Source organism: Scyliorhinus torazame, chromosome 9 (assembly GCF_047496885.1).
Source record: "Scyliorhinus torazame isolate Kashiwa2021f chromosome 9, sScyTor2.1, whole genome shotgun sequence".
NCBI lineage: Eukaryota > Metazoa > Chordata > Chondrichthyes > Carcharhiniformes > Scyliorhinidae > Scyliorhinus > Scyliorhinus torazame.
This window is the reverse complement of record NC_092715.1, coordinates 34635818-34649121: the sequence shown is the minus strand read 5'-3', so window position 1 is coordinate 34649121 and position 13304 is coordinate 34635818. Positions and strand designations below refer to the sequence as shown.

The 13304-nt window shown below is 46.9% G+C and overlaps 1 protein-coding gene across 8 annotated transcripts in view; it reads right to left on the bottom strand.

Annotated features, from left to right (window-relative positions):
• cep44 (centrosomal protein 44) overlaps positions 1 to 13304 on the bottom strand; it is a 114592-nt gene that overhangs the window by 22698 nt on the left and 78590 nt on the right. For 6 of the 8 annotated variants that reach the window (XM_072515765.1, XM_072515771.1, XM_072515767.1 and 3 more), the window contains 3 exons: positions 13053 to 13128; positions 6266 to 6396; positions 126 to 140 (listed from right to left, as the gene is read on the bottom strand). In XM_072515765.1, the coding sequence (XP_072371866.1) occupies positions 126 to 140; positions 6266 to 6396; positions 13053 to 13128 (222 nt within the window). The remainder of the gene's footprint in view (positions 1 to 125; positions 141 to 6265; positions 6397 to 13052; positions 13129 to 13304) is intronic. The other 2 variants (XM_072515769.1, XM_072515772.1) reach the window with 1 other exon arrangement.

Below are 13304 nucleotides of genomic sequence, written 5' to 3'. Positions count from 1 at the left end.
GTAACCCCACCGAACACAATCTTTTTGAAGGTGGATAGATAATAACTTGGTGAGACAAGGTTATAAAATAGTTTTACTTCACTGATAGAAAATGAAAGTAGGGTAACAAATCAAATTCAACTTACCTCAAAATCACTTCTCTAAAAAAGAAATGGGAAAATAATAATTTCACAGGCTAACTTTAGTCATTACATTTCTTTCAGAGAACTTTTAATTGCTTACTCAGTAATCAGTTCCTGGCCTTTGGCCTTTATCTTACTGTCTCTTTAATATCAGACTGTCCCCAAGTTTCCATTCCTTTTTCTGATAACTCTGACACCAGAAAATAAAGAAGGAGCAGCTCTAATACTTTATTTATGGAGGAATTCTCCAGCATGCCTTGCAACCAAATTCACTATTGCCTTTCCCAAGAGTGCATTCACTGCAGGCATCCCTTGCCATTCCCAAGTGAATGGAATTTTCCACATTACAATGGCAGTATGTATTTGTTGGTCATTTAGGATGAAGGTCACTGGTTATCTTGGATAATGAGCTCCATTGTGTCTGTTTGAAACAGATTGAATTACAACAATGTAATCAAAGAAGCTAACTGCTGAGGCAGCATTTACACCAATTGCCACATTGTCTCAAGTGCTGAAAGACAGCCCTCCATGTACCCACTTCACATGGGAGTGTTTCCATTGTTGCATCAACACTGATATATGGGGGTGCGAAACATAGAAAATAGAAGCAGGAGGAGGCCATTCGTCCCTTTGAGCCTGGTCCGCCATTCATTACGATCATGGCTGATCATCAAGTTCAATACCCTGATCCTGTCTTCCTCCCATATCCCTTGATCCCTTTAGCCCCAAGAGCTATATCTAATTCCTTTTTGAAATTACACAACGTTTTGGCCTCAACTACTTTCTGTGGTTGTGAGTTCCACAGATTCACCACTCTCTGGGTGAAGAAATTTCTCCTCACCTCAGTCCTAAAAGGTTTACCCCTTATCCTCAAACTCTGACCCCTAGTTCTGGCCTCCCCCACCATTCTTTCTGAATCTACCCTACCTAATCCTGTTAGAATTAGGTAAGTTTCTATGAGATTCACTCTCACTCTTCTAAAGTACCTCGTATTAAGTTGATCTTGTCTCTACACCCCAGCTATTACTGCAACATTACATTCTGCAGTCTCTCCTTCCTTCCCTATGTATGGCATGCATTGTTTGTACAGCATGCAAGAAATAATACTTTTCACTGTATACTAATACATGTGACAATAATAAATCAAATCAAGTCAAATCAGTGAATATACAGTTTAGTCTCTCCTTATATGGCAGTCTCACCATCCCAGGAATCAGCCTGCAAATCTTCGCTGCACTCCCTTCATAGCAAGAACATCCTTCCTCAGACAAGGATACTAAAACTGCACAGACTATTGAATGTTATTGAATATTCCAAATATTTTTGAAATTGTTTGATGCAAAGTCGATTTTTGTCAGTACTGGTCCTGCTCCATTTTGACATTCTAGCTCTCAGAGGCAACTTGCTAGGTAGGTAGATGCTTGCAAAACTAATTTGTTGCTAAAGTGAAAGTAAAAGGTGACACACTTGGGTGGATGCACCATTACATGTTTCCCCACTTGGAGATCTCACAGCTTGGAAAGTACTTTTTTAAAATAACTTTCCACTTGACAAAGCCAAAATTAGAGCACCTGGAATTGAAGGCAATCTATTGGCATAGGTTGGAAATTTGTTTGCAAGTAAGAGATAGAGAATAGGGATAATTGGTGTTTGCTCAAATTATCAGGCTATGACTAGTGTTGTCCCCCAAGGATCTATACTGAGGCCCCAGCTTTTCATGGTATTTATAAATGTCTAATGAAGGAATCGAGATCAAGATTTACCATTGATACCAAGTTCTGTGGCAGACTAAATAATGTAGGCATAAGCAGAAAGTTGCAAAGGGACATTTGATCGATAGAAAATGTGCAAAGCAATGCCAGATGGAGTTCAATGTGGAGAAGTATGAGGTCATCCACTTTGGACATAAAATACATCAGATTATTTTCTAGACGGTGAGAAACTAGAAAGCATGAAGGGACAGAGATTTAGAGGTTCAAGTACAGAAATCGCTGAAAGCTTGTGGCCAGGTACCAAAAGAGAGACTAATGAAAACAGATATGCTGCTTGGGAGGGGGTGTAATAGATTGCTAGAGACTATTTTCATGTTTGTTTCATGCATCTTGCAAACGGTTTTCTTTAAACTGAGATCAGAGCAGTAAGAGAGAAAGCTCTTTCAAAAGAGAGCCTGTGAGCTGATTAAGTAGTAACTTGGGTCTATACAGAATATTTTCACAATCAGGAAAGAAGTTATTAATACCAGGTACATAATCTTTCTTGTTCTTTGTTAGACAAATAACTCAGGGGCAGGCCATTTTGGCTTGGAAGAGGTGCATATAGTTTACACACAAATCAATATTGAGCACACAATAAAAAGCAAGATTTGAAATACTGTTCAATAAAGAATGCCCACTTTTCTTGATATATAAATTAAGTCTACTAGAAGAGTCACTTGGGGTGGGGGAGTGTGGGTTAGAAAAAGGGAGGAGAAGGCTATACACAGCTAAAGATAATGTGTCATCTAGCTGACACCTTATAAGAAAACCAAAGTAAAGTCATTGTAGTCCCAGATGCATTCCCCTGTGAGGGGGAGAGTTGGCTGCTGGTGATTTAACCTGAGGATCACACCTCAGGCGAGGGGCAAGGTTGAGAAGGCAGGGCAGACAGTTGTTGGCCTCACTACATCACAAACAAGCTGTCCAGCCAACTGAGCTAAACTGGCCCCATTACAGTCTCCAATGATGACACATTAACCAAAAAGACACTCAATATGAAAATTACCACTACCACAAAGAATTCTGAGGTACTAATTAAGTGATGTACCCAGTACAAAAAGATCCACTGTTAAAAAATCTAATGTTACTTTACTTGAAATAATGAATAAGACTCACATGCACTCAGAGGTTGTCCTATCATACAAGGCTAAGAGACTGAATCATATAAAGTATTTTTCTTTAAGGTAGCAAAGTTTATTTGATCTTAAGGAAACATGTGGTGATTTCATTAGTATGATGTCGTGGGAATTTTATAAACGTCTGCCCCTAAAAAAGCAGTTTGAATGGCACAAAAGTGAAGAAAAAGTGGCAAAGATCGAAATGATCAGGCCACTCCCTATAATAATGCCCTGGAATATCCAGTGATTTGGTTTGGAGAGAGGGGAGAGGAGGGATGGGCACAAGTCGCACAATTCCATTGAAGACATATTAATAGCCAATGAAAGAAAATTCCGACGATCCTGACAATTACAATTCCAGAGTTTGGGCATCAGACTGTTTGAGCAGTGCAGCAGGAAATAGTCCAGTAAGGGTATTTCTGAGGCAGCTGTGGGAATAACAAGAGATGGTAGAGGGATTTGGAGGAGCAACCAGCAGTAATGGACCAAGGGACTGATCTTGCCAGCTCTGAGGCAGGTACTGGAGAGATGTTTATAGGCAGAGCCAGAAGAGCTCATTGTACAACAAAATGGTTACTTTAATCAAGAAAAATATGAAGATGCTGTGAGAGTTCCAGGAAGCAAGACTACACGGGCTCTTGCTATGCACTGATACTGGACTACTATTTCGTAATCCAAGGCACCTATTCTTCCAACCTTTTTAGAAACTGCTGGAATCCATTATTGACAATGATAAAGGATTGGTTAGCTAACAGGAAGCAGGGAGTAGGGATAATTAGGTCTTATTCGGGTTGGCAAGTTGTAATTGGTGGATTGCCAGGGGATCAGTGCTGGGGTCACAACTATTTACAATCTGCATCAATAATTTGGATGAAGGTACAAAATATATGGTAGCTATGTTTGCTGATGACACAGGATAGGTAGGAAAGTAATTTGACAAGAAGTAGTAGAAACTCTGCAAAGGGATGTAGAAATTTTAAGTGAGTGGGCTAAATTTTGGCAGATGGAGTAAAATGTGGGAAAATATTAACTTGTCCACTTTGCAGGAAGAATATAAATGTGGTATACTATTTAAATGGAGAAAAATTGCAAAACTCAGTTGTACAAAGGGAGCCAGGTGACCGAGTGCATACAAGGAAAGGACAGGAGTAACATAGAATTCCTACAGTGCAGAAGGATTTGTTCCATTGGGTCTGCACCTACCCTCTGAAAAAGAATCCTACCTTGGCCCACTCCCCTACCTTATCCCTGCAACCCCCCTAACCTATACATCTTTAGACACTAAAGAGCAATTTAGCATGACCAATCCACTTAACCTGCACATCTTTGGAAGTGGGAGGAAACCGGAGCACCCGGAGGAAACCTACGCAGAATTGCACACAGGTACTGTGCGGTGAGGCAGCAGTGCTAACCACTGTGCCACCATCATCATCAGGAGTAGTTCACCATTTAACAAAAAGCTAATATGCAGGTACAGCAAGTGATTAGAATGGCAAATGGAATATTGGCATTTGTTGCGAGGGGAATAGATTATAAAAGCAGGGACGCTTTACTGAAGCTGCATTGGGTCTTTGTAAGACTACATATGGAATACCGTGCACAGTTTTGTTCTCCTTATTTTATTAAAGTTATAATTGCATTAGAAGCATTTCAGAGAAGGTTCACTCTATGCTCATGGACTGAGGGGCTTATCCTATGAAGAAAGGTTGAACAGATTGGGCTTATATCCATTAGAGTTTAGAAGAACGAGAGGTAATCGTATTGAAACATCAAAGATCCTGAAGGGTTTTGATAGGGTAGATACGGGAGGATGTTTCCACTTGTGGGATAGAAAAGAATTACGGGACATTGTTTAACAATAAGCTTCTCTTTTAAAACAGAGATAAGGAGAACCTTTTTCTCTGTGGGCCGTTGAGCTCATTCAAAGCAGAGTTAGGTAGATATTTGATAGGCAAGGGAGTCAAGGGTTCTGAGGGCTAGATGGGAAAGTGAAGTTGAGCCCACAACCAGATCAGTCAGGACCTTATTGAATGGCCAACTCCTAAGTCCCATGTTCCGAGCCCACTCCCCTTCCACTTCCGATGTCATCTTCCATTCCCAATCTCGTCTCAACGCCTTAACCAGGATTCTCCCCTAACTGGCGGGGCGGGCCATACCGGCACCGAGGAGTGGCGTGAACAACTCCGGCGTCGGGCCGCCCGGAAGGTGCGGAATTCTCCGCATGTTCAGGGGCTAGGACGGCGCTGGCGGGGTTGGCGCCGCACCAACCGGCGGCGAAGGGCCTCCGCCGGCCGGCGCGAGTTGGCGCATGCGCAGGGGTGGTTCTTCTCCGCGCCGGCCATGGCGTCCATTACACCGGCCGGCGCGGAGGGAAAGAGTGCCCCGAGGTGCAGGCCCGCCCGCGGATCGGTGGGCCCCGATCATGGGCCAGGCCACTGTGCCCGCCCCCCCCTCCCAGGCCGCCCGTTGAGCCAGGTCCCACCGGTATAGACATTGTCTATTTCACGCCGGCGGGACACGCCGAAAACGGGCGACCACTCGGCCCACCGCGGGCCGGAGAATTGCCGGGGGAGGCCGCTGCCAATGGCCCCCAACCGACACGATTCCCGTCCCCGCCGAAAAACCGCCGCAGGAGAATCCGGCAGCCGCCGTCGGGGCGGGATTCACACCGCCCCCCCTGCTATTCTCGGTCCCGGCGGGGGGTCAGAGAATCACGCCCCTTATTTCTCTTAATCCTCTTCTGCAATATTTTTGCTTTCTCATCCTATTGCATCCCTCCTCCTCCTTAATGCCAGCCACACTCTCCTCGCCTCTTCCTCGCACCACCCTGTTCTCTCACCTCACCCAAAGTCAACTTCCTTGAAGTTCATCCATTCTCAATCTCACTTTTCCCCCACCCATCCATCTTCTCTTCCGTCCAGTCTTAGTTCAAATATCTCCCCAAGTGTTCTTGGTCATAACTACTTGTACACAGTGTCACAGAAAATCATATTTTATTTTTATTTCTGTCTATGTCAAGTTAAAATAGAACAATCCAGTGATTTCTTTCCCTATTGTTTGAAAGACAAGGCTGAGTGAATACCCTTAAGTTGGAAAGATGTATTCAGAATCTTTCTTCGTCTTTTCACCTGGAATGTTCAGTACAAACTCCTGCATCTTATTGCTGGCTGCACTTATGACACAAACCGCCCTGAATCAAAACGCATTTAATGTTGGCATGTTCTCCTGACAATGTAAAGATTCTGAGGAAATCTTTGCCAATTTTGCTTACCTTTGTGACTTCTGTCAGGTATAATGAATTGATGTTTGCTGCTTTGGGCGAATCGTCTGCTGATAGCAGTGAGTTGTATCCAGATGACTGATGGCTAAGACTCTCTGGCATCTCAATTCTCATCTCTTTATCTGCAAAGAAATATTCATCTTTGGTCAACCTTTGTCTTCCAGCATGTCTATGCAGGGTCAGATACCAGACATTGGGATTTACAGTGCACGAAAAAAGTAGTGCAGGCTTCGTTTAGAACTCCAGACATTGCTGGTTCAGTTCTAATATGGGGTCATTTCTGCCTCTCACCAATATTTAGAGTGCAAAGTTGGTTTACACCTCCTGCAGAGCATTGCAAAATTGGACCACCTCCAGAATTCCAACTTTATCGTAATTGTTTGAGGCAAGAACGACACTTCACAGAAATATGAATATCTAAGATAAGTGGGTGGAGTACAAGCAAACCACAAGTACGACAAATGGGTTGCACAGCAGGAACATACTATTATAATTGCACATACATATTTCGGTGTAAACCACACTTTCCCATATGTTGAGGCTGAGCCTGTTTAAGGTAAAACACCGTGGCTGGATTCTCTGTTTGGAGACTGTTCTTTCACCGGAGCTGAATTGCACAAGTTTTATGATCTCCTTGTGGTTGTCAAGCAGGATGCAATTCAATGTTCCATACCATGCAAATTTATGGTCTCCCTAACCCAGGGGTTCCTGTGCAGGGTCTCCCTAACACAAGGGGTCCCTGTGCAGGGTCTCCCTAACACAAGGGGTCCCTGTGCAGGGTCTCCCTAACACAGGGGGACCCGGTGTGGGGGGGGGGGGGGGGGGGACGGGGACGGGGACGGGACCGGGGGGGGGGGGGAACTCCCTAACACAGGGGGTCCCTGTACAGGGTCTCCCTAACATAGGGGGTCCCTGTGCGGGGTCTCCCTAACACAAGGGGTCCCTGTGCAGGGGGGGGACGGGGTCCCTGTACAGGGTCTCCCTAACACAGGGGGTCCCTGTACAGGGTCTCCCTAACATAGGGGGTCCCTGAGCGGGGTCTCCCTAACATGGGGGTCCGTGTGCGGGGTCTCCCTAACACAAGGGGACAAGGGGTCCCTGTGCGGGGTCTCCCTAACACAGGGGGTCCCTGTGCAGGGTCTCCCTAACACAGGGGGTCCCTGAGCGGGGTTTCCCTAACACAGGGGGTCCCTGAGCGGGGTCTCCCTAAGACAGGGGGTCCCTGTGCGGGGTCTCCCTAACACAGGGGGTCCCTGTGCGGGGTCTCCCTAACACAGGGGGTACCTGTGCGGGGTCTCCCTAACACAGGGGGTACCTGTGTGGGGTCTCCCTAACACAGGGGGTCCCTGTACAGGGTCTCCCTAACACAGGGGGTCCCTGTGCAGGGTCTCCCTAACACAGGGGTCCCTGTGCGGGGTCTCCCAAACACAAGGGGTCCCTGTGTGGGGTCTCCCTAACACAAGGGGTCCCTGAGCGGGGCCTCCCTAACACAGGGGGTCCCTGAGCAGGGTCTCCCCAACATAGGGCTCCCTGTGTGGTGTCTCCCTAACACAGGGGGTCCCTGAGCGGGCCTCCCTAACACAGGGGGTCCTTGTGCGGGGTCTCCCCAACACAGGGGGTCCCTGTGGGGGGGGGGGGGTCTCCCTAACACAGGGGTCCCTGAGCAGGGTCTCCCCAACATAGGGCTCCCTGTGTGGGGTCTCCCTAACACAGGGGGTCCCTGAGCGGGCCTCCCTAACACAGGGGGTCCCTATGCGGGGTCTCCGTAACACAGGGGGTCTCTGTGCGGACCCTCCCCAACAAAGGGAGATTCCCCCACAGGGACCCCCATCACAGGGGGTCTGCCTGTCACAGGGGTCCCTGTTGGGGGTCTCCCTGTCACAGGGGTCCCTGTGCAGGGTCTACCTGTCACAGGGGTCCCTGTGGGGAGTCTTTCATATTTGCATTCAGCTTTATCTCCTGAATATGAAATATGAATATCTAAGATAAGTTGGTGGAGTACAAGCAAACCTCAAGTACGACAACTGTGTTGCACAGCAGGAACATACTATTATAATTGCACATACATATCTCGGTGTGAACCACACTTTCCCATATGTTGAGGCTGAGCCTGTTTAAGATAAAACACCGTGGCTGGATTCTCTGTTTGGAGACAGTTCTTTCACCGGAGCTGAATTGCACTAGTTTTATGATCTCCTTGTGGTCCTAAAGCAGGCTGCAATTCAATATTCCATACCATGCAGATTTATGGTCTCGCTAACCCAGGGGTCCCTGTGCGGGTTCTTCCTAACGCAAGGGGTCCCTGTGCGGGGTCTCCCTAACACAGGGGGACCCTGTGCGAGGTCTCCCTACATAGGGGTCCGTGTGCAGGGTCTCCCTAACACAGGGGGTCCCTGTGTGGGGGGGGGGGGTTCTCCCTAACACAGGGAGTCCCTGTGCAGGGTCTCCCTAACATAGGGGATCCCTGTGCGGGGTCTCCATAACACAGGGGGTCCCTGTGCAGGGTCTCCCCAACACAGGGGGTCCCTGTGCGGGGTCTCCCTAACACAGGGGGTCCCTGTGCGGGGTCTCCCTGACACAGGGGGTCCCTGTGCGGGGTCTCTCTAACACAGGGGGTCCCTGTGCAGGGTCTCCCCAACACAGGGGGTCCCTGTGCGGGGTCTCCCCAACACAGGGGGTCCCTGTGGGGGGGGTCTCCCTATCACAGGGGGTCTCCCTGTCACAGGGGTCCCTGTGGGGGGGGGTCTCCCTATCACAGGGGTCCCTATGCAGGGTCTAACTGTCACAGGGGTCCCCTGTGCGGGGTCTCCCTAACACAGGGGGTCCCTGTGCTGGGTCTCCCTAACACAGGGGGTCCCTGTGCGGTGTCTCCCTAACACCGGGGGTCCCTGTGCGGGGTCTCCCTAACACAGGGGGTCCCTGTGCAGGGTCTCCCCAACACAGGGGGTCCCTATGCGGGGTCTCCCTAACACAGGGGGTCCCTGTGCGGGGTCTCCCTAACACAGGGGGTCCCTGTGCGGGGTCTCCCTAACACAGGGGGTCCCTGTGCGGGGTCTCCCTAACACAGGGGGTCCCTGTGCGGGGTCTCTCTAACACAGGGGGTCCCTGTGCAGGGTCTCCCCAACACAGGGGGTCCCTGTGCGGGGTCTCCCCAACACAGGGGGTCCCTGTGGGGGGGGGGGTCTCCCTATCACAGGGGGTCTCCCTGTCACAGGGGTCCCTGTGGGGGGGTCTCCCTATCACAGGGCTCCCTATGCAGTGTCTAACTGTCACAGGGGTCCCTGTGGAGAGTCTTCCATATTTGCACTCAGCTTTATCTCCTGTTTTTATTTTCAATATTGCAGATCAGCATAGCGGGGTCTATCCAACACAGGGGGTCCCTGTGGGGGGGTCTCCCTATCACAGGGGTCCCTGTGCAGGGTCTAACTGTATTGCATTGAACTGTGAATACCAACATGCAACAATAAGTAGCATTTTATGGTTTTGCATTTTGTGCAATGCTAGTTGCAGTGTGTGCTTAGGAGAAGTGCAAGTTGGGAGTTTCGGGGAGCAGATATTGTAGTGTCTTGTTTTCCTTACTATGTTCACAGGTCATTGGGGGCAGGAATACACCAAGGCCAGAGAGCTGAGAGATAAGCCACAACAGTCCCACAGCATCAAGTGAACACACCCGTGTGATAGCACAGGTAAGGGATTGTGCTATCACATCTTTTCTGACTTGTTTTGAGATTGAGGGTAAAACAAATCAGTGACAACCAAAGATCAGTAGTAAAATTAAAAACAAATAGAAAATCTAATTAAATAAAATAGGGGTCCAGAGCCAGCCGATGTGTTGTAGCTGCAGGATGGGGGAGCTGGTGGACCGCACTGAGGTTCATAGTGACCACATGTGTAGCAAATGTTGGTTGCTGGAGAAACTTCAGCTCAGAGTTGCTGAGCTGGAGTCTGAGCTTCAGACATTGCGACACATCAGAGAGGGGGAGAGTGGCCTGGTCACACCCCTTAGATAAACTACTTTGAATTTGGTCTGTGGTCACGGACAGGAGGGTGTGGCTACAAGTGAGGCAGGGCGAGGGATCCAAGAGGTAGCACTCAGGAGCCTCAGCCCCTGCCATTGTCCGATAGTTTTGAGATTCTTGCTCTCTATGTGGACAAGAGCAGGGACTGTAGGGAGGGTGAGCAAATTGACCATAGCACCATGGTACAGGGAGTCATCCAAGTCTGAAGAGAAAAGAGAGATGCTGTCGTAGTCAGGGATAGTACAGTCAGGGAAAATAGATTCTGTTCTCTATAGCCAGGAGCGAGAGTGCCGAAGGCTGTGTTACCTACCTGGTGCCAGGGTTAAGGATATCTTCTCTGGGCTGCAGAGGAACCTGGAGTGGGAGGGTAAAGATCCAGTTGCTGTGGTCCATGTAGGTACCAAAAATATAAGTAGAACAAGGAAAATAGGTTCTGCGAAGGGAATATGAGCAGCTAGGTGCGAAATTAAAAGACAGAACCACAAAGGTAAGAATCTCTACCTGAGCCACGAGCTAATTAGCATAGGGCCAATAAGGTTACAAAGGTAAATGCGTGGCTCAAAGATTGGTGTGGAAAAATGGGGTTGCGCTCTTGGGACATCGGCACCAATGCTGGAGAGAGAGGGAGCTGTTCTGTTGGGACAGGCTCCACTTAAATCATGCTGGAACTGGTGACCTGGCAAATCAAATCACTGGGGCTTTAAACTATGTCAAGAGGGCTAGAATACAAGACCAGGGATGTACTTCCAAGACTGTATAAAGCTCTGGTCAGACCCCATTTGGAGTATTGTGAGCAGTTTTGGGCCCCGTATATAAGGAAAGATGTGGTCTGGGAAAGGTTCCAGACGAGGTTCCTAAGAATGATCCCTGGAATGAATAGCTTGTCGTATGAGGAACCGTTGAGGACTCTGGGTCTGTACTTGTTGGAGTTTAGAAGGATGAGGGGGGATCTTATTGAAACTTACAGAATACTGCAAGGCCTGGATCGAGTGGACATGGAGGGGATGTTTCCACTTGTAGGAAATCTAGAAGCAGAGGACACAATCTCAAGACTAAAGGGATGATCCTTTAAAACAGAGATGAGGAGGAATTTCTTCAGCCAGAGGGTGGTGAATCTGTGGAACTCTTTGCCGCAGATGGCTGTGGAGACCAAATCACGGAGTATCTTTAAGACAGAGATAGATAGGTTCTTGGTTAATAAGGGGATCAGGGGTTATGGGGAGAAGGCAGGAGAACGGGGATGAGAAAAATATCAGCCATGATTGAATGGCAGAGCAGACACGATGAGCCGACTGGCTTAATTCTGCTCCTATGTCTTATGGTCTAACAGAGGGTTACTAAAAAAGTAATAAAATGAGCAAAGGTAAATTATGAAAGAAATCTAGCGTATAATCTAAAAATATATTAAATATAAAACCTGATAGCAAAAGATTCTCTAAGTATATAAAAAGCAAAAGTGTAGCTAAAGTCAAACATTGAGCCCTTAGACGAAGAGACAAGGGAATTAATAATGGGGAACAGAAATGGCAGAGACACTAAATCAATATTTTGTCTCTTTCCATGTTGGAGGACACTAGAGAGGTAACTTTTTTTTTTTCTTTATTCATTCATGCATGGGGTGTGGATGTCGCTGGCTGGGCCAGCATTTATTGCCCAACCCTGAGGGCATGTAAGAGTCAAACATATTGTTGTGGGTCTGGAGTCACATGTAGACCAGACCAGGTATGGATGACAGATTTCCTTCCCTAAAGGACATCTGTGAACCAGATGGGTGTTTACGACAATTACAATGGTTTCATGGTCATCATTAGACTTTTAATTCCATATTTTTATTGATTTGAAATTTCACCATTTGCCCTGGTGGGGGTCGAACCCAGGTCCTCAGAGCACCACCCTGGGTCTCTGGATTACTAGTCCAGCGACAATACCACTACCCGCAGTTTAGGCCTATCCTCGCTGGAGTTTGGAAGAATGAGAGGAGATCTAATTGAGGTATACAAGATGCTAAAGGGGATTGACAGGGTCAGCGTAGAGCAAATGTTTCCTATTGTTGAACAGTCTAGAATGAGAGGACATAATTTTAGGCAAGTGGTGACAGATTTAAAACAAAAATGGGGAGGAATTACTTCATTCAAAGGGTCGTGAATCTGTGGAATGTTCTATCCCAGAATGCAGTGGACTCCAGAACACTGAACAAATTTAACAATAATAATCACTTATTGTCACAAGTAGGCTTCAATGAAGTTACTGTGAAAAGCCCCTAGACCAGGTATAGATTTGAGGAGATAGATAGCTTTTAATTAGTAGCGGATTGAAGGATTATGGGGAGAAGACAGGAAGGTGGCGGTGAGATCAGCCATGATCATATTGAATGGCAGAACGGGCTCAAGGGGCTGAATTGCCTACTCTTGCTCCGAGTTTTTATTCAATGAAACACATCACATTAATTTATATGTACAGTACCGTTTGTTTATCTTTATACCTAGTTTCACATTTAATACTTCCCATTTGTCAGCCACTATTTTTAATGAAAGAATAAAGGCAGGAAATCTAAGCTCTGATGCTAACCACATTATAACTAACTTGGCTTCTGGGAGATGTACAAGTGTCTTCCATTGTATACAAAGCCATATCCACCACTCAGTGGCTCTTAATCCACCCTCCTTCTACATAACATGATACAAAACAAACTCTGTGTGCGCATGAGAGACAAGTATATGCAAACCAAAATTCACCATTCCAAAATATAACCAGTTTACCTGAAGAATTGAGTCTTGTCATTTGGCACAAGGAGTATTCTTCATTTCCACTGATGGAATCAGAAGACATATCATTCTAGAGAGATGAATAAACAAAGAATATACCATGACTTGAAAACCATTATGGGAAAGCGCAAAATATTTTTCTCTTTTCAGCTGCCATTCTCCAGCTTAGTAGCAATTTTACTGAAGGAAAGAAACTGTAAATTTATGAAATTATTCATGTTATATTGTATGTTTTTGTGAAAATTA